Source organism: Halichoeres trimaculatus, unplaced genomic scaffold (genome assembly GCF_033239565.1).
Source record: "Halichoeres trimaculatus isolate MK-OKI-2021-1 unplaced genomic scaffold, fHalTri1.1 fHalTri1_scaffold_8, whole genome shotgun sequence".
Classification (NCBI taxonomy): domain Eukaryota; kingdom Metazoa; phylum Chordata; class Actinopteri; order Labriformes; family Labridae; genus Halichoeres; species Halichoeres trimaculatus.
Genome location: NW_027437186.1, coordinates 11,155,101 through 11,182,262, shown reverse-complemented (window position 1 = coordinate 11,182,262; position 27,162 = coordinate 11,155,101). Strand labels below are relative to the sequence as shown.

General features: G+C 38.3%; 1 protein-coding gene across 6 annotated transcripts in view; it reads left to right on the top strand.

Moving 5' to 3' along the window:
- cfap46 (cilia and flagella associated protein 46) overlaps positions 1-27,162 on the top strand; it is a 92,590-nt gene that overhangs the window by 40,435 nt on the left and 24,993 nt on the right. For 2 of the 6 annotated variants that reach the window (XM_074675725.1, XM_074675729.1), the window contains 26 exons: positions 1,961-2,024; positions 4,041-4,176; positions 4,270-4,453; positions 5,674-5,830; positions 6,280-6,503; positions 6,628-6,750; positions 7,478-7,639; positions 8,043-8,191; positions 8,334-8,432; positions 8,513-8,573; positions 8,906-9,070; positions 9,225-9,422; positions 9,521-9,627; positions 11,310-11,492; positions 12,050-12,188; positions 13,080-13,277; positions 13,776-13,964; positions 14,896-15,009; positions 19,828-20,013; positions 20,224-20,397; positions 21,029-21,126; positions 21,441-21,514; positions 22,000-22,187; positions 22,401-22,507; positions 23,991-24,061; positions 24,413-24,586. In XM_074675725.1, coding sequence (XP_074531826.1) covers positions 1,961-2,024; positions 4,041-4,176; positions 4,270-4,453; positions 5,674-5,830; positions 6,280-6,503; positions 6,628-6,750; positions 7,478-7,639; positions 8,043-8,191; positions 8,334-8,432; positions 8,513-8,573; positions 8,906-9,070; positions 9,225-9,422; positions 9,521-9,627; positions 11,310-11,492; positions 12,050-12,188; positions 13,080-13,277; positions 13,776-13,964; positions 14,896-15,009; positions 19,828-20,013; positions 20,224-20,397; positions 21,029-21,126; positions 21,441-21,514; positions 22,000-22,187; positions 22,401-22,507; positions 23,991-24,061; positions 24,413-24,586 — 3,724 coding nt within the window. The remainder of the gene's footprint in view (positions 1-1,960; positions 2,025-4,040; positions 4,177-4,269; positions 4,454-5,673; positions 5,831-6,279; positions 6,504-6,627; positions 6,751-7,477; positions 7,640-8,042; positions 8,192-8,333; positions 8,433-8,512; positions 8,574-8,905; positions 9,071-9,224; positions 9,423-9,520; positions 9,628-11,309; positions 11,493-12,049; positions 12,189-13,079; positions 13,278-13,775; positions 13,965-14,895; positions 15,010-19,827; positions 20,014-20,223; positions 20,398-21,028; positions 21,127-21,440; positions 21,515-21,999; positions 22,188-22,400; positions 22,508-23,990; positions 24,062-24,412; positions 24,587-27,162) is intronic. The other 4 variants (XM_074675730.1, XM_074675727.1, XM_074675726.1 and 1 more) reach the window with 4 other exon arrangements.

Genomic DNA, 27,162 nt, shown 5'->3' with positions numbered 1-27,162 from the left:
GCGAATCTTGGCGCAAACAGGAGTTTGTCACCATAGTAGGTATGGGTACCGAATTAGGTGCTTTGGTTGGTGCCGACCGAATTCTGTTTAGAGTACCAGGTACCGATTGATGTAAAGTTAAAAGTTACCATGTTTAGGTACCTGAATGCATCCTGGTGACTGTGAAAGAGTGGAAGACTAGGTGATTTTCAATGCCAGACATGAACACAGCATTGCAAGATTATAAAATGAAGAACAATATGTTAAATTGAAAAGAATTAACATTTTATTTTTTTAAAAATTGATATTTTTTACTACATAAACACACAAAAGTACTGAAAATTGGTACTGTTGAATACCGGTACTGATTGCCAAGTACCGTGAATCAGTACCGTATCGTTTCAAATGTGAAAGTTACCCATCCCAGCCACATAGCCTATTCCAATGCTTATCATGATAATAAAGTTTGATAATGCTGTTTGATGAAGATAATCCTGACAGGAAAGGTAACCTCAAGTGCTAAGTTCAACACTCCAATTTTAGAAAAAGTATTGGGAACACAACTAAGTTGTCAAATATCAAAATCAAATATCTAAAAGACAGAAAAGTCACAGAAAGCTTCTAAAAAATGTATTTAAAAAGTTTATTTTTTACATCTTTCCCATCTCTGACGCTCTTCAGTGGATGTGTTGTCAGAGATGGCTGCAAGCTGAGCTGTTGTTAACAGCTTCAGCTCAGTTTTGAGAAATGGATTCCTTAATTTTACATTTTTCACAACAGCAAAGTTAAATATGCAACTACCTTTTCATCCAAACGCACTGTGCTTGAACTAGTTTGTCTGAAATAGCTGTTCACGTTAAAAATCACTTTCTTGATCCTCTTAACGGATTGTTCTTGCTCTGAGCTGAATATAGGCTCAGCTTCTCTTCTTCTTCTTAACCTTATGCTTCCATTAGAAAAAAAAAACAAAATCTGTTTAAAGTTTCCTGTAAGAAAAAAATAAGATCTAAAGAAATCAGCAGTGACTTATACAGTAGGAAAGATTTCAACTGGGTCTGTTTATTTCAAATTTCTAAAAAATTCTGACTGACTGGGCGATGATTCATTCATTTCAACTTGAGAAATATTCCAGCCTCATGTTTTCAGACCCCAGGTCTTCTTGTAGTTACAGCCAAATGGTTGATACAGAGACAAAATAACCTCAAAATTGAAAGTCATTTCTCAGACCAGGCAACAGGGCCCACACCAGCACCTTGGACTTTTAGTCCTGCAAACTGCTGACAGGATGAAAGTTGAAGCTGCAAATTAAACAGCCAAAACAACCTTTCAAAAACCATTTCCTATTTAGTCTGATTACTTTTTTGGTGATAGTTTCAGTTGAGTTGCTTCAAAATAAGCAGCACAGCTTTTAAGCTTGCTCTGCCATCTTTAATTGATGATAAATTGATGAAACACTTTCTTGAGGGAGCTACTGGGGAGACTATGTGGGTGTACTCAAGTGTGAGAACACATCTCCCCAGCGCTGCCTGTGGACAGCAATCCAGCCTAAGGGATAAACAGGCGTTCAGCTGCAAAATAACTTTAAATCTATAATTAAAGGCAACTTGTGTGAGAATTCAAAATGATCCATCTGCAGCGTTCCCACCAACTTTGATGCCATTCTTCAGCAGTGACTTAAAACACAATAAGGGGAGTAAAAATGCAGCATTAATCCCATCACACTATGTTTAACACACATGGGGATTTTTTTTGGACAAGATGCCCAAGTGTAAACATCAAAGCTGCTACATCAACTGGATAAGTCATCCCAGAGATGCTGCTGCTTTTAGGAGTGGCAGGGGATTTAAGCTATCTACAGAGAGAGGGAAGGGTCAAATGAAGGGCGAGGACAAACTGCTTTTTTCACCTGGGAGCTTTATGTACAATCCATCGGTGTTTGTAACATCTTCAGTAAAAATCCTTCTCTCTCTTTATTTTTCAGGAAAAGGGCAAAGAGAAAGGATCAGTGACCTTCACAGCACTGAACCCTAAACACGAAGCAGTAGGTGAGTGAAAAAGGGAGCTTCGTGTGATTTATCTCAGGAATTTAGTTTTTAATTTTGGACACTTTGCCCAATGCAGGCTGCTACATAATACCATTATTCATTTCAGAACAAAAAGTAATGAACCAGGGAATCTTATGGTCCAGAAAATTTTACATTGATTGTCATGTTTTAATTGTACATTTTCTAAAAATGACTGCACTTCAATGTTAATTCCTTAAAATAAAACCATAAAAGTATTTAAATATTTCTTCAAGTCTACTAATTTAACAAGAAAATCTATTTTTTTATTAAACAAGCAGAAATATTATTGGTTAAGAAACCACTGCTATCTTTAAAGTAGAGGGCAGATTAATGTATCCACTCCTCTACCAAACTTCAGTACAAGCCAGTACTGTGAAGGATGTGACAGAATTGTAAAGTATTTCATATGAGTCTGACTTTTCCAGCTAGAAAAGAGTTCTGTCCTCCCAAAGTTAGATGATAAAAGTGTGAATTCAACCTCCCTCTTTGTGAAGTTGGTGACGTGTAAAGAAGTGTAAAGGGTAAAATGTTTGAAATGTATGTTTTTATGTGCATACAGCAGTTGTGTTGTCATCAGTGTTCATTTCAGACTTAATAAATCTTCTTCTTCTAGGGTCAAGATTGGAGTTCTGAAAAACAATTCCAAAGTATCTCAGTAAAAACTCATACATGCCATAAAGATAACCCACAGGATAGTCTTTATTGTCTAAAGGGTCAGACATTTGTTTGTCCTTGAGTTTCAGTTTTTCAGTGTCTGACTGTTCACCATATTTTACCTGTTTATTTTCATTTACCTTAAAGGTCCCATATTATGCTCCTTTTCTGCAGTTTAACAAGGATCACTGATGTCTATATGAAATGGTAGTAACATGTTTTGGTCCAAAAAGCCAATAAATCATTGTTTCCAGGCTCTCATAGCCCCTCTGTTCAGAACGGTCTGATTTAGTGGGCGTGACCTTCATATGTAAATGAGCCACCGCTGATACCGCCCCGTTCTTCTACATCACTGAGAGCGTCGCCCCGAGCTCAAAGTGCAGGATGTTTAAAAAACAGCAAAGCTCATCTACTGTAACATTACAGGCTAAAACAACAGGCTAACCGCAGCTAAAGTTTGCATCCTGAAGCTAACACAGAGACAGGGAGGACACTGAGGAAAAGTTCTTACATCTGCTCCACAGCACACAGCATTTAAAATACTCACATTTCCAGGGTCCGAGGTTTGTTGGTGGATGGTTGGTAATGTGCCTGGATTTAAGACCAGTGTATTCGGAGTCGGCCGTGAAGTGACTAGCACACATATACACAGTTTTACTGAGTGTAGCTGGCACATTTCCTCGATAAATTAACTCTAGCCACTTAGTCTTGTCTTCTTCCGAGATGGGAATCTTGTGCATGGAACTATGTGGCTGTTTACAGCCAAAAACAAAGCAATGATGGCCCTTCAACTTCGGCATTCTCCTCCTGGAGAGATTTCTCTCCTGCAGCGAGGAGGGGAGTGGGTGGGGAGGAGGTTTGGGGGTATCTGCTCTGGTGGACCAATCAGGTCAGACTTGCTCCTGATTGGTCAAAAAAAGGAATCCCTGACGTCGGCAAATCCCCAAAATCCAAAGCTCATTTTAGGTCAGGATTTTACATTCACAAGCACGACTAAGTACAGGTTTGGTCATTATACGTCACATTGTGTGGGCAAATTTCACATAAAGACTTAACAAAGTGATTTTTGCATAATATGGGACCTTTGAACATTTTGTCTGTTCAAACAGCACTTTTATGCTTAAGTTTTAAAGCTGTTTAACTTTCTCTTATTGGGGCTTTTTTTTTCTTTGCTTTAATTTGTGATGCTTTGTTTTAATGGCTATTAAAGTCTCATAAGAGAGGGACTTTAAATTGCCAACATGTGTCCTTAGTAAATGAAGTTTCCTTGCCACTAAAAGTGCAACTACCTCCCTAAATATTAATTTCTCTGTTTCTGTTTGTGTGTTTCTCTGTGAGCAGATGAAGAAGATCTTAACCTGACAGCAGCAATTTACAGTTTGTTGCTTCAAATCCAAATCGATAAGGCCGACTGGAAAAGTGCTCTTCAGCTTCTGGACCAGGCCATAAGAGTCATGCCAACTCATAGACACCAACTGTGAGTGACACACTGGATAGATATGAAAGGGACTGGAGGTGTGGACAGACAGAAAGGTGATCAGTCAAAAAATGTCCCATTTGTATTTTCTAGACCTCTCTTGAAACAGAGAATCCTGGTGAAAGTTCGACTTGGGGAAAGCATGGTGCTGGACATGAAGAAGTTACGGACGGAGGGAGAGCAGTGCTGTTCATTCATGTGGCATCAGGCAGCGCTGTGCTCCAACAGTGTTACACAACAACTCAGCTGCTACCAGAAATCCATCTCTTCTCTGACGGTAACACTTCTGCCCTGACATCACATTTCCGTCATTTCCCAAACATAAATACTCCAGTACACTATGTTTGAATGGTTCATATTAGAAAATTAAGATCACAGAGCTCAGCATCGTCTCCCTGCAAAGCCCCTTGTATTCAGTATCCACATGACTGGAAATGTCACTGGTGCCATCATCTGGAGCATGGGTGTCATTACAACTGTGACAAAGGTGCAGAGGAGCAAGACCTCTCTGCACACCGAGTTATTTATTGAGCTCAGAGGAGTCCACAAATAGCATCTACTACCTTGCTAGAAAGCAGAAAATATCCACTAAAAATTGCCCCTACATAGAGATGCCTCTAGATCTTTTATCCTCAAAGTGCTTAATTAGTGCAAGTGATCCAGATCTGGACATTACTACTAGGAAGTTAAAATTAAGACTCCCCACAGTCTGGGGTGTATTTAGGAAAATATGTGTCTGAGCAATGATGTGCCAGGTATTCAGTTATCGAAAACTGGGGTTTCCACAGTTAGTTGAGTTCCTTCTTTGATATTTATGTTAGATGCATAAATGCTTCCAACTTTCTCACAGCAAAAAACTGAAATCTTATCAAGTGTTTTTGTCTTATTTTTTGTAGAAAGTGCCCTTTTTATCTTAATATGAGACACATTCACCAGACCAGTCCAGAAAAATGTCTTATTTCAAGCTATTAAAAGACAAAAATGAGGTCTGAATTGCTTATAATAAGTTAAACAATCTGGCAATGGAACAAGAGAAAAGACTCTTGTACTAAGACAATATTCCAGTTTCAAGCAAATTTTACTTGTTCATTGACTGATATTTTTTTACTTGTTACAAGAAATTCAGACCTAATTTTTGTCGTTAATTAACTTAAAAACAATATACTTTCCCGGACTGATCAGTTGAATGTGGCTCATATCAAGTACAATGACACAAATTTACATAAAATAAGACAAAAACACTTGATAAGATTTCAGGTTTTTGCAGTGCTTTCTTTAAAGAAAGCACATTGCATGGCTTCAACTGGTTAATGACAGTAAAATAAAAGCTAACAGGATTAGAATTTAGCGTACACATTAACAGCTACAACTTAACTATTTATTACATCATTAGCTTCAACTATGTTAAGTCTAGAAGTTTGAAAAGGTTAGCTCTTTGTTACCTTGAGGGTAAGTATTAGAATGAATGACATCTGGATTCTTTGTTATGTGTTACAGTCTGAACAGAGTGCAGAGACTCGATGCCAGAAGGTCGACCTGCTGCTGGAGTTTGGAGAGTGGTTGTTCTGTCACAACTTCCCAAAAGCAGATGCCCAACAGCATGTTCAGTGGGCTGTGGACATCCTTCTGCAGAAAGAGAGTGAACATGGAGCAGGTAGAGCTTAAGTCATGTCTGATCTTAAAGAAAATGAAACACACATTAAGAACATGAACAGTGATAACTTTAAGTTTCTGTGCCTCATTACTATAAAGTATCTGTGTATGCTTGCAGATGAAAACATGAGCCTGTGTGCCTTGTGTTTTGGCACAACATTTTATGATGGTTGCATCAGCAGTTGGTTCCTGTTTTAGGACTTTTTTAAGTTGTTTGCCTGCATACTCATTTCTGCAAGCAAATATTGTTCAAAAGAAAAAGAACTGACCTGACAAAGGTCCCGTGTGGATAGTCATTGAGGTTAGCGCAGCACAACTCAAAAGACCACTTGGAAAAGCTTTGAGCCCCTTTAAACACTCCCTGAGCATCTGACTGAACCTTGTAATGCTTGTTAATGCTACCAACACTTTTTTACTGTCACAGTAAGTGTTTTCATATCTGTCCTCCAGGGGATGAGTCTAAAAAGAAGGATTTAAGTCCAGAAAGATGCAAGAACCCAGTCACAGTTGAGAGTCCGTTATGCACACAGAGTGTGTCAGATCTGAAGGAGGTGTGGCGTCTTGACAGCCTGGTGCGAGCACACACTTTGCTGGCTTACATGGCGTACAGGGCAACACCTGAGCACCAGCTGAGCCTTCTCAGGGCCTACACCTTTGTGCTGCAGATATGGAAGGTACAGCATGTTTGACAGACAGTACTCAACATGCCATGTGGCTGTGGAAAAGGCTGTTCAAATGCATATTATGTATAAGATGAGCATGACTAACATGAATCTTAACATGCTATTTGTGCTCCAGGTGTCCATGGCAGTGTGTTGTGAGATTTCCAGTGAGATGGCAAAGACCCAACAAACTCAATCTCCTCCTTCTGCTGGATCCAAAAAAGGGAAAGAAAAAGGCAAAAGCAAAAAAGTAAAAGATGTAAGTTTTCTACCTCAAATTAGATTCATTCTGTTTCTGGTAGCGTTAAACATACAGTGCTGGAAATGTAAAGATTTCATTTCTGTTAAGTTATTGATCAAAATGTGCTTTTATTTCAACCTTTCTTCTTCCAGCCATTCTTATTTAACACACTATAGGGGGAAATCTTCAAACCATGGTTTGCTGAGAATATATTGAATTCCTAGTAAAGTAAAGTGAATAATGAAGACTCTTATGTTATATTGAAAGTAATGTAAAAATTTGTTAAATATTTATCCCTGGTATCTCTCTCAGTGCTGGAAAACAAACTGTTTAAAGGACTAACCATGACACCCTTTTACAGAACTGATCCTAAAGGCCCTGGGAAGACTTAAAACCTGATCTCAAAACATCCATCTATCCCATTTTTCCATACCCCTTATCCTGTTCAGAATTATGGGCCGCTGGAGCCTGTCCCAGCTGTCTCGAGGCGAGAGGCGGGTACACCCTGGACTGGTGGCCAGTCAATCGCAGGGCTGACAGTCTCACTTTTATAAATTTGCCTGTTTATAATCCACGCTTTAAAAAAATGAGATTATCAGTGCCAAATTGGTCATTTCTAAATACTATTTCTCAGTATCTATGCTCGGGGTGGATGATTCCATTTACAGCACGTAGATCAAAAGCCATTTGGACAACACTTCTGTCACCTGCACACTAACATTAAAAACATTTTGTCTTTGAACAGCCTCCTCCAGCTGAAGATGTACCCAAACCTGTTGTCCTGAACCAGGAACCTCCCTCCACCCCAATCGGCTGGGCTTCCTTCATTTGTCCAGATCAGGCCCGGCAGATCTTCAGAACCAACAAGAACCTCTTCTGTATCAATAAACACAGCATAAGAAAGCAGGCAAGACCACATACCCCTTATTACAACCATTTAACTAACATATCCTGTGAGCAATTTTCATGTTGCACCATGTTGCGTGGCTCCCATAATTCTTGGCAGCTCAGCATCTGCTACTGCCTGCAGATTGTGATAACAGTGTGGAAAATTAATTAGATGAGGGCTTTTTTTGCTAATTTGCACAAGTTTAGTGCCCTCCAAAGTCATGATACCCTTAGGTGATCAAGGCCCTGATAATTCAAGCATGGTATGTAAGTTTTTAACAAAGTTGTATTCAACTGATAAGGAAAACCCACTAACTGGGAGCATTATTACTTTTTTCATAAACTGTCCCTCTGTGTAAGTAATCTATGAATAATTTTTTTAACTGATTCTGATCTGAACATCTTTCTTTGTTTGACTGCAGACTCAAAGCCTGTTTTACCTCAACCTGCTGGAAAAAGAGCTAAACTCCCTCTCACTTGACCACCTCACTTTACCCATAATGCATCTATCTGAGACCATTGCTCATGACCTTTTAGAGAATAGGAGTCTCTCCAATCTCTACAGACTAAGGTAAAGTCAAAAGAAAATAACAGAAAAAGGTAAAGTTCACATAACTAAGGAAAATATCTATACAAGTCAGATGAAGCCGAAGTGATAGGAGTGTTGTTTGACTTTTTTTTTGTTTCTTTTCTTGAATTGATCCCCCGATAAGAATTGTGCGAGCCTGTCGTCGGCTAGATCTGGAGGCGCATTCATCGTACCACGAGCAGCTCCTGGATCTGACTAGAATCCCAGAACAGGAACAGATGGAGTATGTCAACTCAGTGATTAAGATTTAATGTTTGCACATTTCCCTTTAATGACTAGTGATAACGATCTTTCTGACTGCAGCTGTCGCAGAGAGATTTCTTTTCCACAGGAGAGAAGAGGCCTGTATAAGGAACACAATCAGGTCAGCCTGCTTCTTGGAAGATCTATGCTTTGCATTTTTTATCACATGCTCCACATTCAAAAGGTTTACAAGTCAAAGAAATTGCCAATTAATTCAAGGACTTAACCCTTGTTTTAGTATTTTTAGGGTGTTAATCAAGCACTTGCTGAAGACTTTTATTTGTGAATTAAATTTACTGTTTGTCAGTCTTTAATGATGGAACATAAAGTGGTGCAGAAGTTTGACACTAATCAAACTCTAAAAAAGCTATATTTTTAAAAAGAAATTAGTCAACCAGACAATTTTTAGAAGATTTTAAAAGGAAAAAAAATGTCCCTGTGTGTAATTTTCAGGGAAATAAACGGGATGAAGAGGCTGCACCCGGGCAGAGTTTGATCAGACAGTGTGGGACCGTGTGTGCTCAGGACCCGTGGCTTGACAAAGCTGAGGTTTGCCTCAGCATGGGGCTCTTTCATCAAACCAGACAGCTATTAGAAGAGGCACACTTGCTGGCTTTGGTGAGTTTAAAAAGAAGACAAAAGTTTAAACTCTGCCATTAAAATACAGTGTGATAAAGTAGTGATGATCAGATGGAACTTTTAATTTCAGAAGTATTGAATGCAGGTTTCAGATAGATATCCTTACCCTAACCCTTACACTAACTCTATTCAGGAGTTTGGAGACCTAAGAGCAAAATCAAGAAGTTTGCTCTTTTTGGCAAATCTGGCTTGTGAAGAGCAAAACTTTGCCCAGGCTCTGAATCATCTTGAAGAAGCCAAAAACCTGGGTGGGAATGAGGAGTTCTGGTACCAGTTCACCCTCACTAAAGTCAAAGCTGTTGTTGGCCAGAGAGACCCAGATACACACAAGGTAAAGAAAGGTTACCTTAAATCATCCTTTTATATGATAGATGTAAGTGTATTTTTTGGGCTTAATACTATTCCCATCATGCCTTTCTTCTTTTACAGGTTAATCAGATAATAAAACACGGCTGTGATGCCCTGGAGCTCATTCTTAAGCAGCGGGTAAACAGAGTCCAGGAGCTAACATTCCTCATCACTTCATTAAAGATGAGGTAACCCTAAACCACCGTGATGACACCTTCTAAAAGTGTTTTTTCTAGGAAGACCTGTAGAGCTGTGTTGCTGCTGAACACGATTTCTACCTTGTTTTTTTTTTCCTTTTTAACAAGGCTCATTTCCTACTTTGGGGTCTAAATAGCATAGATGTACAAAGAATCAAAAAACTCCTGCAGTAGATAAATTCGGCATTAAAAGAGGCTATTAATTCAGCACTGTTGCTGTCATAGAATAGTTTTGACCAGGGTTTTGAAAGGTTCTTGTTTTGCTTGCAGTCTCATATTATAAAAATTTTGGTCCAAGATTAAGGGCATGGTGTTGTGAGATGCATAAGTGCCAGTGGCATGGATTGTTTACATTTCTGTAAAAGCCTAATTGTCTCAAAACGGCCCCTACAGGTTTGGAGCAACAGATGGTGCCTTATTTATATTTCTGACAAAACCATCCAAATCACATTTTGCACATATTAGAAGTGCATGATTTTGTAGAATAAGAGCCCCGGTGCTAAACTGGTCTTCCTACAGTCCAGACTTGACTCCCTGTTTTGTTACAGCAGCTAGATATGAAAGATAAAAAACAGTGCAAAATGCAATAGGAGAATAAGAAATAGTGCTACTGACTGAAAAATTGAAAACAATAGAATTTACAGTATATACATCTGTGCAGCATATTAAATACAAGAATAAGAACCATGAAGCAGAAGTACAACAAAGGAGACAACTGACCGTTAGACAGCTGAAATGCTGTGTTAGGAAAGATCAGGACAACACTTCACTTTAAAAACTGACAAAAAAAGCTTATCTTGGTTTCTACAAAGTGTTGTTGAGAGAAGAGCAAAAGTGATGCAACTCTCTGGTAAACATGCCTCTGTTTCATCTTTTTTGAAGCATGTGGCTCGTATTTAATTTAAAATCTTTTTTTAAGAACAAAAACAAAATTCAGTTTTAAGTTCATCTTTATCCCCTTTCTTTTAGTTAAGAATTTACATTGCTTGTGAACTTTCTTGTGAATTGGGGTTATAGTTAAGAAAACCAGAAATTTTCAAAGTTTTTGTTGAATTTTGTTGTGGCTAGGGATTAATTAGGTACTTTTATGGGTACCAACCGAATTCTGTCAAAAGTACCGAGTACTGATTCACATGAAATCAAAAGGTACCAAGTTTGGGTACCTAAATGCATCCTTGCGACTGAGGGAGTGGAAGAGTAGGTGAATTTTCATTCTAGACATGAACACAGCATTGTAAGGTTATATATTGAAGAATAAAAATGTTAAATTAAAAAGCATTTACATTTTACTTAAAAAAAAAGACATATTTTAACCACATAAACACAAAAAAGTAACGAAAATTGGTACCATTGAGTACTGATATTGATTGCCAGGTATCAGGAATTGGTACTGTATCGTTTCAATTTCAAAAGGTACCCATCCCTTTTTGTGGCAGAATTTTCAACAAAATATCATATGATTTTACCCAAATAAAAATCAACAAACTAAAAATGTGCTTTGATGGAATTATTCTTTTGGCATGAACTGAAAATTTAAGAAACCTTAACATAAAAAAAAGAAAATTCATGTTTTGAATTTACAACATGTTTTCAAAACATACTTGAGATACACTGTAATATCAGCAGGTGTTGGTGTAATCCTGAATTACTGAATCTGTTTTGTTGTGATCCAGAGGTGCAGTTGAATGTGTCCAAGCCCTCGCTGGGGGTGAACCTGGGGAAACTCTCTGCAAAGAGGCTGTCCAGAAGATAACTGCTGCTTGCAGTACACTTAAAGAGTGTGTCACTGCTTTTACTGATTTCGGCTACAGACAGCACACAGCAGAGGCGCATTTGGAGATTGCACGCTGTCTTGGGTCAGTTTTCAAGAATAATGCCAGATTTAAATTATTCTCTCTTTGACAATGTGGGTTTATGGAGGCCTTTTCTTTTCTTTTTTCTTTTTTTTTTTGTAAACTTCATCAAATTTGAAAAGAAAGCTCGGTATGACTTTATTTTCCTGTATTCAGCAAAACTGAGCAATTTTAGTGGACGTAATTAGATCACTAGTATTGTCCTTGAAGGGCCTTTAATGACTATTGCTGCTCGTTTTGTTGGATTATGCTGTTACAAAGTGTCTGTACCAGCTACAAACTTTTAAGCACAGAATGTGTAAAAAAATAAAATAATAATAATAATAAAATATAAAAAAAATCAAAGAAGCGACGTTTACCAGAATACCATTTGGATCATCATGATTTTAGAGCAAATTAAATAGAATATAATAAGAAAGTCATTTCTCTGGTTTAACTAATCCATGCATCAGCTCATGAGCTTTCACTGTTTGCCTTTTTGTTTTGGTAATCAGCTGTCTTAGCAACTAAACCATTATTTTTCTCCACTCCTGTCTCCCCTCAATAACACTGCTCTACAGGATCCTTGGCCTCCACAGCTCTTCTACAGAGGACAGGCAGCGCTTCCTGCTTGATAGCTTCTTTGAGCTGCAGCGGGCTGTCACAGAGCAGGAACACGTGTTGCTGAATGCTCAAAGGCTGGTCCCTACACAGGAGGAGGTAAACAAAGTTTATACATGTTCTTTTCTAAATGTGATGATGATGATGATGTCCTGTACAAAAGCTACTTACTAACTTACAATTTATTTATATCATGGATCTACAAATAAACTCACTAAGAATAAACTTCCTCAATTTATTTGTAGACAGTAATTTAAAAAAGGGAGTTCAGAGGTCAATTATTTCAATATTTAACAGTGCCAGGTATTTGTGTTTGTTGTGTTTTAGCTTTATTTTAGATCATAGTTTTGCATTGCTGTGATGCAAACACTCAAAGCCATCATCCTGCTTCCTCATCTGCAGAGTAAAGGTGTCAGGTTCATGTTTCATCCAGGCTATGCACAAACTCTCATGCAGATGAGGTTATCAGTGGGCTTTACTCTGTTATAACTGTGGCTGCAGCTTTGATTTACATGTTGATGGAACCATGAGAGAAAGATTGATCGAGCTGCTCGCACAGCTGCTGCATATTATTTCTTGTATTGAGTCCTTGATTAAATCTTCAGTAGATGTTGTAAAGGGAAGTGCTCAGCAGATGGTGCTGCTGCTCTGCTCAATTTTGATATCCAGCCTGCTATGGAAAGCAGCTGATACCTTAACTTACGGAAGAAGCTTATTACTACTGTAGATCAAATAAAACAAAACAAAACAAACAAACAAAACTTACATTCTCAATAATAAGCTTTCAGTAGGGTATTCATCTATAAAGTTGAATACCCAAAGAATTTAAAAGGGGTTAATTGTTCAACAAGGTTGAGAAAAACTGTTAAAACTTGATTTTCTTCAGTTTGTTCTTACTTTAATTGCTTGATGTATGTAGTTGAGCAGTCATTTCTACTCCATAACAGAAAATAAATACACAAAAGTAACTTTTTTTTTTTCCTGTACCAGAGCCCTGGACTGTCTCTGGCAGCCTTGAGGAAGCTGCTGCAGCTGCGGCTGAATCTCACAGAGTTTAGTCTGGTTCTGCTGGAGGAGCAATGTGAAGAAGAGAAAAATCAAGCCCTGACCAGGGAGAAGAAGACCTCTACTGAGATAATACTGGAAGATTTCATGCGCTGCTCACCTGAGCCTGGCTCTATAGAACAGGTCAGACAAGCACCCAGCCCCTAATACTTAGGAAAACCCTGTACCTACTTCAGTCTCACACAGTTACACTTCACAGTAAGGATGTACGCTAGTGTAACCCTAAAGCACCAGTTAATGTTGTAGTAATTCATTTTCATCCATATTTTGTTTTTATTTACTGTTTTTGAGGAAACTTTGTGACATGTTTGTTGGACCTTTCACACCGAATTTACACAAAAAAAGAGTTTCTTTCCTCTGTGAACAGTCACTGCATGTTTGTACAGCCAAACAGAATGGCCTTAATAGGAATTATTGCAATAAGCATATCACAGGGCTCAGTGCTTGTTGTGGTAATCATTAAACAAATATACTCACTGCTTCCCCTTCTCGTCCTAACCCCAAACTTCTCCATCTTGTGTAAACAAGTGTTTATTTGTCATGTGATTATGTGAGCAAGTATTCAAGAAAAAATGCTAACCACTGGCTCATTTGGGTTTAACTTTTTTGTCTTCTGTTCAGGAATGGTTGAGTGTTGGCAGAATTATGGGGCAGGTGGCTTTGAGCCAGCTCACTGCTGTCACCACTCAGGACCCTTACAACATGGAGGCCAGAGCTCACTGCCTGAGTCTGATGGGAAGGTACCTCAGACTCCAAGCTGTGCAGGAGGACCCTCTTTATATGTGTTCTCTTTGGGACAGACACAAACAGGTAGATACCGCAAATATTCAGTCATGAATTCAAACCAGGAGACACTTCTTGCACTTGTAAAATTATCATGGACAGCTAAATCGACACAAGAAACTGGAACTTGCAGTTGCCTTTTACACACTGTTGGAAAAACAATAAAATGCACTGATAATATCAAGGAAAAAATGAAAGAAGCATTGGTAGTTTATGGAGGATTGTCTTAAATGCATGGGGAGATGAATTACTCCAAATTATCTTCACTGATTTACCATTTTTGGGGGGCTATGCAGCTCAGGACAAGCCCTTTGTTTTTGATCTTTAAGGTCTTGTTCTTCCGCTCTAGCCTACCAGGATAGCTGCAGTAAACAAACATAAACAACCCGTACACCTTACTTTAAGTCTTGTGCTGAAATATCAACTCTATTGTAGCCCAAGAGTCTAGGTGAACAACAAAAAAGATTAGTTGTACATTCTATAACTTTGCAACAACACCGAAATATGTCTCAACCAGTTGCAATGTTCAGGTGTGCTGAGCTGACGGGAAACACAAAGTTCATCACATAATAGTTGCACTAATTCTCCCCACGTCTCCTCTCAGACTTTGTCATTCAAGACCAAGTTTGGTACAGCTATAGACTGTTTTTCACAAACCTTTTACAAGTTTAAAGATTTTTGATTTACCTAAAGGTTAGAGATGTTTTTTACAGACAGAAGCAAGTATTGGCTACTGCAAAATAAAAACTGGCAGAGAAAAAACTAGCAGAAGCTAATTAAATCTTGGGAGCTTCTACTTACCTGGAAGAAAAAGTTGTTCCTCGGGGTGAAAAGTTTATACGGATTACAGAAATGAAACATCCACTTACGTAAATGAAGCCTTCGTGGTTTGTGGTCATGAGGGGATTTTAAACTGATCACAATCTCTTTTCTGTGATCCTGAACCAACTCTGTGTAGACAGGAGCCTGGTCCGACCCCAAAGCTGTTTCTGTGAAGGAGAATTCAGAGGAGGAGAGAGACTCAGCCAGAGGAGAACTGAGGATGACCCATGCCAGAAGTGCTGAGCTGCAGGTACATACCTCATGACCAGTGACCCCTTCACCTCGGATTAATCTCTAAACTAAGATATTTATACTGAAGTTTATCTCATATCTCCAACCCCCTGGAGGGGAATCCAAGTTCTCAGATATAAAACCACAGCAAAGGGATTTACTGTCCACGTCAAACCTAGTGCTGTGTGATGTGGGCGCAACCAGTAAAGTAGAGTGTATTATCAGGCCTGATGTAGCATTACACTATTAAGAAGTTAATGTGGCAACAAAATTTAAATATTATTCTTAAAATTTCCAACCATAAAAATAAAAAAAATATTATATCTGTCTCAAAATCAATCTCAATTCAAGACAATGGAGCTTTCGCAGAATGTAAACAATCCATGCCACTGGCACTTATACATATAATCCAGTCCAAACAAGATAACTGCCTTTAAAGACATCTAGGGGTGCACCGATCACAATTTTCTGGCTGATCACCACTCACTGATCTTCAAAAAGTCTGCTCTGCTGATACCGATTTGGGCCAATACTGATTTTTATTCTTTATTTTTTATAACTGACAGCATATACCTTCAGTGTTTCAATCTTTTTTTATTGAAAATCATTGAACAATACCTGTGAAACAATAAAATCTTTATGTTTTAACAAAACAACCAATAAAGTGTCCTGGGTTTTAGGTCTGGGAGCAAAAAGCAACAATGGCTGGCTGTCAGACCTTCACAGAGGTATATAAGATCAATGTCATATGAAAGGATGGGCCAATCCCCGATCCCCCAAAATTAAGGAAATCAGCATCAATCGAACAGCTGGCCAATCGATCAGTGCATGTCTAAAGACAACCTTAAACTGTTTATCAGTGGGATTTTGTGAATGAGGGGAATAAAAGTTATGTTGGCAGACAAAAAAAATAAATCAGCTAAATCATAGCAACATTGGAATTTCAAATATCTATTGTGCACAGAGTACTAAGTATTTGATCTTAATGACTGGGATGACCACGTAACTGTTGATGCAAGAAGGGACTGAATACCCAGGAGTTACTTGAGGGGTTGGGCACAAGCCACAATTTGAACCCAGAAAGCACCCCAGTACACAGTTCTGTCAGTTTAACTAAAAGAAGAGAAAATGCACATAAAGATAAATGATAATAATATATACTTATTAAAAAAGATATAATTAAACACATATGGTAAACATTTAGGAGACAAACATAATAAAAATATATTAAGAGAAAACGTAAAGAAAGCTCAATGAATCATTGAATTTAAAAAAAAATGAATAAAACCTTTGGATTAAAAAAATAAATAAATAAGGGAGATCAAGATCTAATATAGGGGAGATATATTAGTGCTGCCAGGCGATTAAAAAAAGTAATCTAATTAATTACAGGATTTGTAAATAATTAATCGAATTGATCGCATTTTAATCCCATATCTGCTTAAGGTCCCAAAATAAAGAATTTGAATTTCAGGACATTAAAATTACATTAAAAGACATTAAAAAAAACATTTAAACACAATTTTAGGTACCCTGATGCATAAGGAACACATGAAAAAAGTTTTATGGTTCAATCTTTACAAAATCTACAAAGTCCTGCACGTAAGATAAGCTGATATGATTTTTAGGACGTTTTTTGCTTGCGTCACATTTTTACTCGATGTGGACTCAATTTTCACTGCAATATGAACTTCTATACTTCTTTGAGGTCAGGAGAACCAGGGCTACAGGCTAAAAACTGTGAGAAACTATGTACAAAACACTTAATTCAAGTCTTGGATCAAAGAAAAGTGAAGTATTTTCAGTTTTACATGCTCTGAACACACAAACTGTTGCTGATTGGTGCAGAGCAGCCCCAAGCTGAAACATGACACCAGGAAGATGGAAGGAAATTTTCAAAGAAGTCTTTAGATTTAGATACAGGAAAAATATTGATCATTCAGGACTTGTTTAATGCAGTGAAGAGTGTAGAATGATCTGTTTTTTACAGAATTGAGCTAGAGCAAACGGTTGATTTTCTGCAGATTTTAAAAAAGGGCGTGTGAATAAACGCGATGTGGACGGCAGTCACAAATCACTCTCGCTTCCCTCCCTCGGTTTAAAGCATGTTGCTGACATCATGTGTGATACATTCAGGGACCGTCTGAAATTTGAGAATCTGACAAGAACACCTCTTTTTCCAAGTAGGACTCACGGTTTGTAAATGCCAGACATTTAAAAATAAGTGCGTCTTTAAACGCCCCGCGGGTTTTGGATCCAGATTAATCTGTGTTATTTTTTATAACGCGTTAATTTGCGGTGTAATTAATTAATCTTATTAAAGCGTTAAAATGGCAGCCCATATATATATATATATATATATATATATATATATATATATATATATATATATATATATATTTATTTATTTATTTATTTTTTTTTTAATTTATTTTTTTATCATTATTTTATCTTTTTTTTTTTAATTTAATACAGTTAGGAGCAGATTGGTGTAGAGTGACTGTGTAGTTTACAATGGGAAACTGGTTTTCGGATTAGATGAAATAATTAAATAGAATGCTACTTTCAAAAATCACAAAAAAAAACTGAATCCTGGTATTTGATACTTTGTTTTGTGGTTATCTTTTGTAACACAGTCGCTGTCCCTGTTGGGCAAACCTCTTGGGGCGCAACCTAGACCACTAGACCACTAGGCCATCCGTGCCCCAGAAAACAACTCTTAACTTATACCAGAGAAAGCAAACAGCAAAACTCAGGGTCCTCTTTGGTTTTTAAAAACATGACAAAATTGAATTGATGTAAATAAATGCCATAACTGTTATCGGTGAAACAAATTTGGAAAGTAACGTCAAAGCACTTCAGTTATTTTAGTCCAAAAACTAACCTTGTGTCAATGTGAATGTAACTTAGGATAGGACTGTGGATTTTGCCCTCCCCTCCTCGTACATATTAAGGATAAGAAAAAAGGACATGTTATTGGGGAAGAAAAGTTACTAGCACCTAACCTCAAACATCATACTTTGGACTTCTGAGTTTATCTTTCGCAGCACCACCAAAAAGTCGTTCAAAGCAGTCACACATACAAAGGCATCCAGGGGACCATGAAGCCGAGAGCATCAGGTGTTTTGAAGATGGTGAGAGCAAATGAAAGATGAGGCAAAAAACGAACATAAAGGAAAAAGGAAAAACTCTTTTTCTTGTCCACAGACAAGCTTTCAATCACCTGTGTTTCCTTGGTTTAAAAGATTTCTACCCTGTGGAAAAATAAGGGAGCAGATATGTATGCATAACATATTTTCACCTGTCTGTTAAAAACCCAAATATCTCAGGAAAAAAAGCTGGACAGGTCAGGCAGAGAAAGGGTTCAACTATCAGAGACTGTGCCCAAATACTACACCCTCAAAAGGCAAAGTGTAGATGTTCCACGGTAGCAAAGTGCTGCTGGAGTGGAAGTCTCACAACATGATGCAGAATCTGTAACACTGAGGCTTATCTCTAGAAACTACTCAACTGCCTGAACACTGAACATGTGGGCCTGGTCAGCAAAGAGGGGAACATTTCCCATGCGGCTAAACTTGAGGATATATCATGAAAGTGAACAACAGTATGTGGTTTTACCTCCAGGTGTTCAACAGCAGGCTTTTAAGGCTGACACACCTGCAATACCACAGCAGGGTGACAAGACTGATAGGGCTGAGTCGGTTATTATTGAGGTCCAGGTCACGGCATCAGAGAAAGTGATAAGAGGGAAAAAAAAGATATATTGTGAAGATTTGTGACCCCGTCAGAGGCAACATGAACTAAAGGCTGACAGGGCAGAGGCTTAACCCCTGCAGAGGAAGTTGCTTTTCTTGAACAGAGGCAAAACAATTGATTGGTCCTGTATGCAGTAGATGTTGGATGACAAAGTAATGAGGCCAAGCTCACCAAGAAGTGATGAGAGTCTGAGAGCTGCTGCAAAATAAAACGCTCCTGACTCCTTGAGTCCCTGTGCAGTACACATCACAACCTGCAGGGACACAGAATACTCAAGAGGGAAAAGGAAAAATCCTGAAAAAGTAGAAAACTCTGGAAGAAATCTTCTAGAGTTTTCTACTTTTTCAATAAGAAATCACTTTTATCTTGTTTTCACTACTGCAATAAAGTTTTTATATCTTAAGAAAGCTTCTCAGAAATTTCAGAATATTGTTTTTTAAAAGTTCCTTTATTTACTGATTCAAGTAAAATCAAACGGTACCACATTTCAGTACCTAAACGCATCCTTGAGACTGTTAAGGAGTTGAAGAGTAGACAATTTTCCGTGCTGGGCTTGAACACAGCATTGCAAGTTTATATGTTGAGAGATAAATGCGTTAATAGAAAAACTTTGGGATTTTATTAGTAAATCAAAATTTGTTCCCACGTAAACACACACAGAAGTACGGGAAATTGATACAGTAGAGTATCAGATATGAAAGGTATCCATCCCTACACATTTACTCTAAGATAACAGTAATGATAAAGGATTTTTAACAAATGTGTTTCTATAATGATATGATTCAATATTTTGTACAGTGGCCGACAGGAACAGAGGATTGGCAACAACCCAAACAATCTTCTTTTGTAGAACTAAGCTGAATTGAAAAAGTTTATGCAAAAGTCCAAAACAAATGATGGTTTGAAAGCACTGCAAAGGATATACTTTAAAAAAAAAAAACGTAAATTAAGCGCACAATGATTTTACAATATTTTAACTTCATGCAAAGTACAGCATGTCTGCATTCTTAACTGCAGTGCATAACGTGATTTTGCTTATTAAGATATTAATCCTCCCATATGTGTGTTGTCATGTCTTCAGCAGGAGAGGAGATGCAGAGCCCAGCAGCTGTTGGCAGAGGCCAGTAATGCACTGACTGAGGCTATCAGCGTATGTCTCCAGCACAAGCTGCCCTACCCCATCCTGGCTGATGCTTCCATACAAATGCTGGAGTGTCATGGCCAGTTGGACCCTGCAGTGGCAGGCCAATACCTTGCTCTGTTTCAGGTATTGTACATCGGGTTTTATGTTCATGTACACTGCAGGGGTTTCAATGCATGAAACACTAACAGGCTATATTACACAGTTTAGCACCACAAACTGCACGCACACATTGTTTTCTCTGCTTTCTAAATGGTTTTCTTGGGGTTATCATTACCCACTGTAATTCAAGCGTTTACCAACAGCTGCTTCATTTATCCTCTGTTGTACTCCCAGAGCTGCTGCACTGTTGCTACGATGGCTGACGTCCTAAGTTCTGCTTGTTCTGGCACCAGCGACTCCCAGCTCCCTGCTCTGCTCAGCCTTCACAAGAAACTGCTCCTCTCTCAGGAAGAAAAGCCCAGCAGCATGCTGAAGGGAGTGGAGGACTCCCTGAACAGCCTCTCCAAGGTACGGGGTCGCCAGCTCCCCCTCCACTCATGATTTATGGATGCTGTCAGAGAGAGCTCGCTAAATTCCCTTGATGGGAGACACTATATTTGTGCTGTTATGGCCTTTGCTCTGAATGTAATGCAGGTACACAAGATCACCCAAAGTATTGGAGGTGAAAAAAAGTTATTTTCAACAGTTCTCAGAAACATTTGCGCTGTTAAAGAACCATAAAAAACAAAAAAAATCCAGATGTTACATGAGGCCATAAAAGGCAGAGGAGTCTAAAACAAAAACATTTCACTGTGTTTTCACAGCCACTAACAATATAAGAAATATTTTCCAACTAATTGACTTAAAAACACTGTTTATCTGATTTATTGCATGAGGAAGAAAAGCACAGTTTAAATTAAGTAAGTCAAAAATTATCGCAGCAGGAGAACATTTTTAAGTTGCTGTGGTATTTTAAAGAAAAGGTTAGTGCAAGATTAGACTTTTTTGTGACAGCTAACATACAAAGCCTCTGTCAGTACCTTCTTCTTTTTCCGTCCCCACCTAAAATCAAACTCTTCAGCCCAACACTGTTCCAGTCTTTCAGGAATTATTTCATTTAGATAAATAAATAAAATTCATATGACTCTCTGGTTTGCAGACCTTCAGCCATCTTACCATCAGTCCCAACCACCTGAACATCCTCGCTGAGCTCCCACCCAACCTGAAGATCCTGCTGCTCCAGCACTCTGAGAGCAGGTACCTTCTGTTTTATTCTCTCCTCATCTTTTCTTTTTCTGTGGATTCTGATCTATTTTTTCTGGCATAAGAGTAATTTACTTTTTGTCACACAAGTCACATCGGATTCAGTCAAAAAACAAATAAGTGCAGAAATGGCCTGCAGTGTGGTTTTGCTGCCACTAGAGGGCAAAATGTTCAGACCAGTGCAATTGTACTCAACATTAGAATTAGTTTTTATTATTTTTGTCATTACAGACTTTGGAATTAGTGCATGTAGTTAACATCTAAGGGATATTAAGCTTTTTGTAAGTGTTTGACTGTTTTGTTTTCAGGTCAGAGCTTTACGGAGCCCTTTTTGAAGTGACTGAAACTCCTAATCAAAAGACAAAGACTACACAGTGCAGAGGTATGGAGCTTAGACATTTTTACACTCATGCCCAAACCCCCAACAGCAGCCAGACCACCATCCTGGTTCATACTGTTTGCTATCAAGTTATTCAAGTTTTCTGTTTGTGTTTTTTTATCATGTAAAAAAAAATCATTGTACAGTTTTAATCCACACAAGAAGAGAGGGAAAAGACACCATGTTTTTCCTTCCTCTTATTTTCAATGACCTTGCATAGAAATCAGTTTTCCCAAGTTGTCACAGGGCACTAACATACAGTAACAACTACTCACATGACCTTTCCAGGGACTGGTCTGCCTTCAGAAGCTGTAGACTTTCTGATGAAAGAATCCAGATGTCTTTTGAGAGAAAAAAGGAGCTTGAAAAAAATAGACAGCAGGCAATCTTATAACTGAAGAGGAATGGAGGTGCTCACAGGGACCAATTACAGGCCTGTATGTGTTGGTATGCATGTCTGATTGTGTGTCAATTTTGTTGTGTTGCAGGTGCACTGACATGCTCCCGGGTGGCGAAAGTCTCTGTCTGTCCACGGGTTCTGCTAGCTCTGAGGGAGAAGATTCAGGCCTTTGGCCTTGGGACTGGACCTGCCTTTTTTAAGGAGGCCCACCAGACGACTTTGCATGCTACTGAGAGCAGAATACAGGTTCCTGAGGAGGATCAGACTTCTCCCACTGTATGTCTTCTATCAATCTATAAACATTATCCACTGTGAGCCTCATAAATAAGATCACACTGCTGCATTTTATTACCATCTCATGTCCCTGCTTGCTCACCAAGGAGTCTTAGCACAGCTGACTTTTACGTCCAAGTGTTGTGCCGCAGATGATGTGGGAACATAAACAATGTCTGATAAATACTTAAACCAATCATCTTTCTTGTTACACAGGAAAAGTCAGCAGATGAAGCACTGACACCTCACTTCAGAGAGATTGTTCAAAGCATGGAAGATTACTTGAAGCCACTTCTGGATGAGTTTGACTTCTCCGGCTTCAGGTGATGCTCTTTACATACCCCTAGCCTAAGACCCTGTTCTGTTGTTGGTGACTGAGGCGTTTATTTTATACATTACTTCATATCACTGATTTTGGTGACATTATATTGCATGGGTTCCTCCCATTGAGCCTGATCTATCAGCTGGTGGTGTGGTGAACAGCTATATGAAAAGAAGCAAAGTAAGCCTGCACAGAGTGGTCTGCCTTAGACACGGGCAAATTTCCAGGGAAGATTCTGACTAAATTTGCAGATTACGTTGTTATTATGGTAGATGTCTGTGTAAAACACTGTGTACAGCTTGTTAAAAAATATATATAAAAAAAGTGTATAAACTCTAAACCTTGCTGAGATGAAAATCATCATTTTATTTATCTATTTATTTATTAATTTATTTATTTATTTATTGTGGAAATTGAAAGAATCACTTTTTTCGCCATCACTTAAAAGAGCAATCTTTAAAAAATGAAGGCTCAATTAAGGTGCAAGGAGAGAGGATTCTTCCTTTTTGTGACCCTCTGGATTAAGGTGAACTCTTGATGTATTTGAGTCCGTCTTGAGTTATGGCTCCAGTCTTTTCTTGACACTTTAAATATAAATTTCTTACAGAGTGTCCGCGAGGTCTTAAAAAGTATTAAAGCTGATAAATTAATTGTGGGAAAATTAAGGCCCTTAAAAAGTATTAGAAAGTCTTAATTATGGTTTTATGAGGTATCAAATTTTATTGGTGTTCAAGCTTTGACTCCAAAAGTATCCATAAATATTTCTTTTCCGCCTTGCAACTGTCCCCTGATTAGGCCATTTTGCATTTGGCTGGTGAAGTTGTAAGCTATTTCAGACAATGAACCATGCAAGTCCATCTAGATCGCCTCAGAGCCGCCTGCTTACTTGAAATCAATGACGCACCGATGGTGGACACAAGAAGCTGATGGAAAGCAAATCACACAGTCTCAGGCACATTTCCAAAATTTTGATAATGATGAAATAAGTTTTTGTTTTTTTTCAGGTAGTTGGCCTTGAAGAATTGCTGTTACTTCTTGTATGGGAACAAGAATGGGAGTGTTGATAAACCTGCCTGTAGTTTCATTTATTCTTTCAAGCTTTTTTCCTTCACAGCTAAACTCATTTCTATTCAAATTTAAACCACAACTGCTAAAGATGGATTGCTACCAACAGCTTAAAATTGTGATGAGGTCTTAAAACTTTTTGAAAGGTTTTTTAAAAAGTCTTCAAAATGTATAGAAATTAACCTCTGGGTTTCAGCATATACCCTGTCTTAGTCTAGGGAAAAAAAAACTGTTGCTGGTTTATTTCAAGGTTCTACCACAATCATCAGTTCAAATGTGTAAGGAAAGTCCTCTGGAGACACCGGTGACACGTTTGTCGGTCAATGTTGGTTCTTTGGATTATGGCTATTTTCAGACGTGTCAGACATAAGGTAGACTAGCAGACTCCAGCGATCCTCACCTGATCTTTCCTCCCTTAGGCCTCAAGCTTCATCATTTCCTGCCCCAGAGACGACAAAAACCAAAGATAAAGAGGAGAAAGAAAGTGCAGGTAAAGGTGGCGTGTGTTGGGTGTGAACTTGGTTTTCTTGTGCCACCCTCAGGGCTCCGTGGTTATCTTCATGTCTTTATAGTGTGTCACATGAACCACTATTCCAACATCCTCTGTGATCCCTATATGTTTAATCACACCCCATCAGCAGGTTTCTATTCAGCAGGCAGCAGCTGGTCCCCCTCAGGCCAGTGTAGTGGCTGTATGTGTGTTTAATCTGATACATGTTGATTTACACACACAATATGAAGCAGTGAGGATACTCGTGCCACTAAAGTGTTTTCAAAGGGCTGTTAAAGGAGCTGGTAAATATACTTTATGTATCTACTTAATGTTCTGTCTTGGGTGTAGTGAAATCAGCAGAAGAGCCAGGGCAGTGTGTGGTGTTACTGGCAGACAGCATGTTGCTGGAGCTGCCTCTGGAAGCCTTGAACATCCTGCAGGAGGAAAGCCTGACCTCTGTGTCCCGAGACTTCTCCCTACAGGTCCTTCACAGTCGCCTGATTGGAGCAGAACCACAGAAAGGTACTAGAGACACACACTTCTGGACATTTGAAACAAATGTTTGTACAGACTGTGTCAGCTTCTCCAGCCATTCCCATGAACATGCAGATTTCACAGTGTTTTCACATGAAATGTACAGGTCAGGTGAATACACTGCAACTACAATGCACTGATTCAAATTAGACCTGCCATTGCTAATCACACCGAAGGAGTCACATGGATACACAGATTCATATTATATTTGTCTCCACCAAGAAGTTCCTGTAACTCTTGTCTGGTATAAACATTCAGGGCTGAAACTGAGTATTTTGTAAGTTCTGGGGGATTTTACGTATTTTACTATAAATAACACAAAAAATTTGGCTTGTTTTGTCTTTTTAAGCCTCTGCTTCAACATCTGAAGAAAGGGAGAAAAAATAATGTCTTTCAGTTCTGGATTTATACTGCCACTGATCCTGGTCCAAACTAGGTTATGAAACCACACACCGCTCAGACTCAGGTTGCCAAAAGTAGCAGTTGTGTTTTCATACACAAGTGAAGACGGGGAGAAACCTTGTCAAACTCAAGACTATATGATCATCTTTTGTGAGAACTCAATAATAAATGTACAAAGTACAACTAGTCGCATAATAGTCTGTTGATCGTGGTGCATTTATTAAACTCAGTCGTTTTTCCTGTTAAGCTTAATGCAGCTCATTCAGCATTTTAAGTACAGAACAAGCATGAAGTGGGAAATTTGCTTAATGTTTTTTCTTTGTTCAGTAGAAACATGTTTTTGAAGGTGCAGTGTGTGGAAATTAGAATTTTAGTGACATCGAGCAAATTTTAGAATAAGCCCATCTGTTACCAAAACATCACATCACGTAGTGAAGGAAGCCTTTGCAGATAAAACAGGATCTCATAGATGGGATTATTTAATTTTATCATCATTTTCATATGTGTTGAAGGTGTGGGATATGTCTCATTGCTGGAGAAACAACAGCCAGAAAGCTCTGTGACAGCCACAAAACCCTCTGATAGCTCCGCTTTACAGTGCTCATCTACAACAATGAACAACAAATACACCTCTGACTGTCAAATGGACAAGAAAACCCTCAAACACAGGAATGGTTATGTTTCTTGAACTATACTTAAAGTGAATAAACACTGCTACAGAAACGATACATCGTACTCTCCCCTTTGAGCAGAAAACAGACAATTTTGGTGTTGTCATTCAAACGTAACTTTTTCATTGTCTATCCACATTTCACTTTATTTCCTTGTGATTTTATTTACACTCATAAGATGCATGTTTTTTTATTCTCCATCAGGAAACATTCTCAAAACGAATTATTTCGTGCAAAACAACAAAAATACACTCTCTTCTTTTTCTGCTTCCTCTCCTTCTCCTTCCCTTTTTTTCGTCTTCAACACCAACAACTACCTCTATGTTCTTCCACTATAGAAACTACAACCACCGCCTCCCTTCTTCCAGGTAGAATCACCTGCTTTCCAGGTAGATTTAAGCGCCAGTGGCTCGTATTGAAAACCAGGTTTCACTCTTTGTTCCCCAAAATCTGCCGTAGACAAACATGGCTGTTCATAAAAAGAAAACAAACTTTTTATGAGAATTGTACACTTGTTTTAAGGTACTTCATGTACATTTATAAAAAAATATATATCTCATTTCCTCCGTTTCTGTTCAGGTGATTGCTGCTAACTTCTACACCCTGCACCTTTAGTTAACCCAACCACTGATGTGACTGAAAGGTTACAATTGTCTGCCCCCCCACAGTACCTGAGGAAACACGGTTAACAGTCTTGAGACGTCTCTTAATGTTTCAGTCAGGGGCTTGAAACAAACATGTTTCACACATACTTTTCCACCCACACACATATAAACACAGAACTGAACACTTAAATCCTGTGAAATGTAGTTATTAGTGTAAACAACAAGCATGAGTAATGCAGCTCTTTACATAGGACATGTATTATTAGAAACCTGTTAAGATGTGGAAGTGCAAATGACTTCACATGATGTTACTCATGTCTGTAACCAACAGGAGAGTCAAAGCTCAACATCCATCTCAGCAGTCATCATTTTCAAGTGCTCCAGTACAAATAACTTTTTTTATTCAAGGATTAATTAAGTTTTAATCAAGATTGCTCTCTCATTACCTCAACCAGCCTCTAAGAAATTACTTACTTCCCTTCATGCTTTACAAACTAGAAAGCAATAAGTAAGAACACGCATAGTAATGTATTTAATTATTCCTGCACTTTATCAATAATTACTCGCTCATTTGTATTTTGTTTGTCTTATAGACTATTTAAATCCACATCTCTATGGGTAGCAAAGGAAGATTTTTTTCTGTCTGTGTTTTTTAATCATTCAATTTACACCTTTAAACTTGTGGAGTTTGAGTCATTTTCTTGCAGTGAAATCATTTTGATCTGCTCTTTGTACAACTATTATCAATTTTATCCTACCATCTAATGTTATGAAAACATCTACAACACAGATGTAATGATATATATAAACTTCTCATAACTGTGAAATAACTGTACAGAAGTTGTATCACAGTAGGTCAACTGTGTCAACTTATGATAGAGCCAAA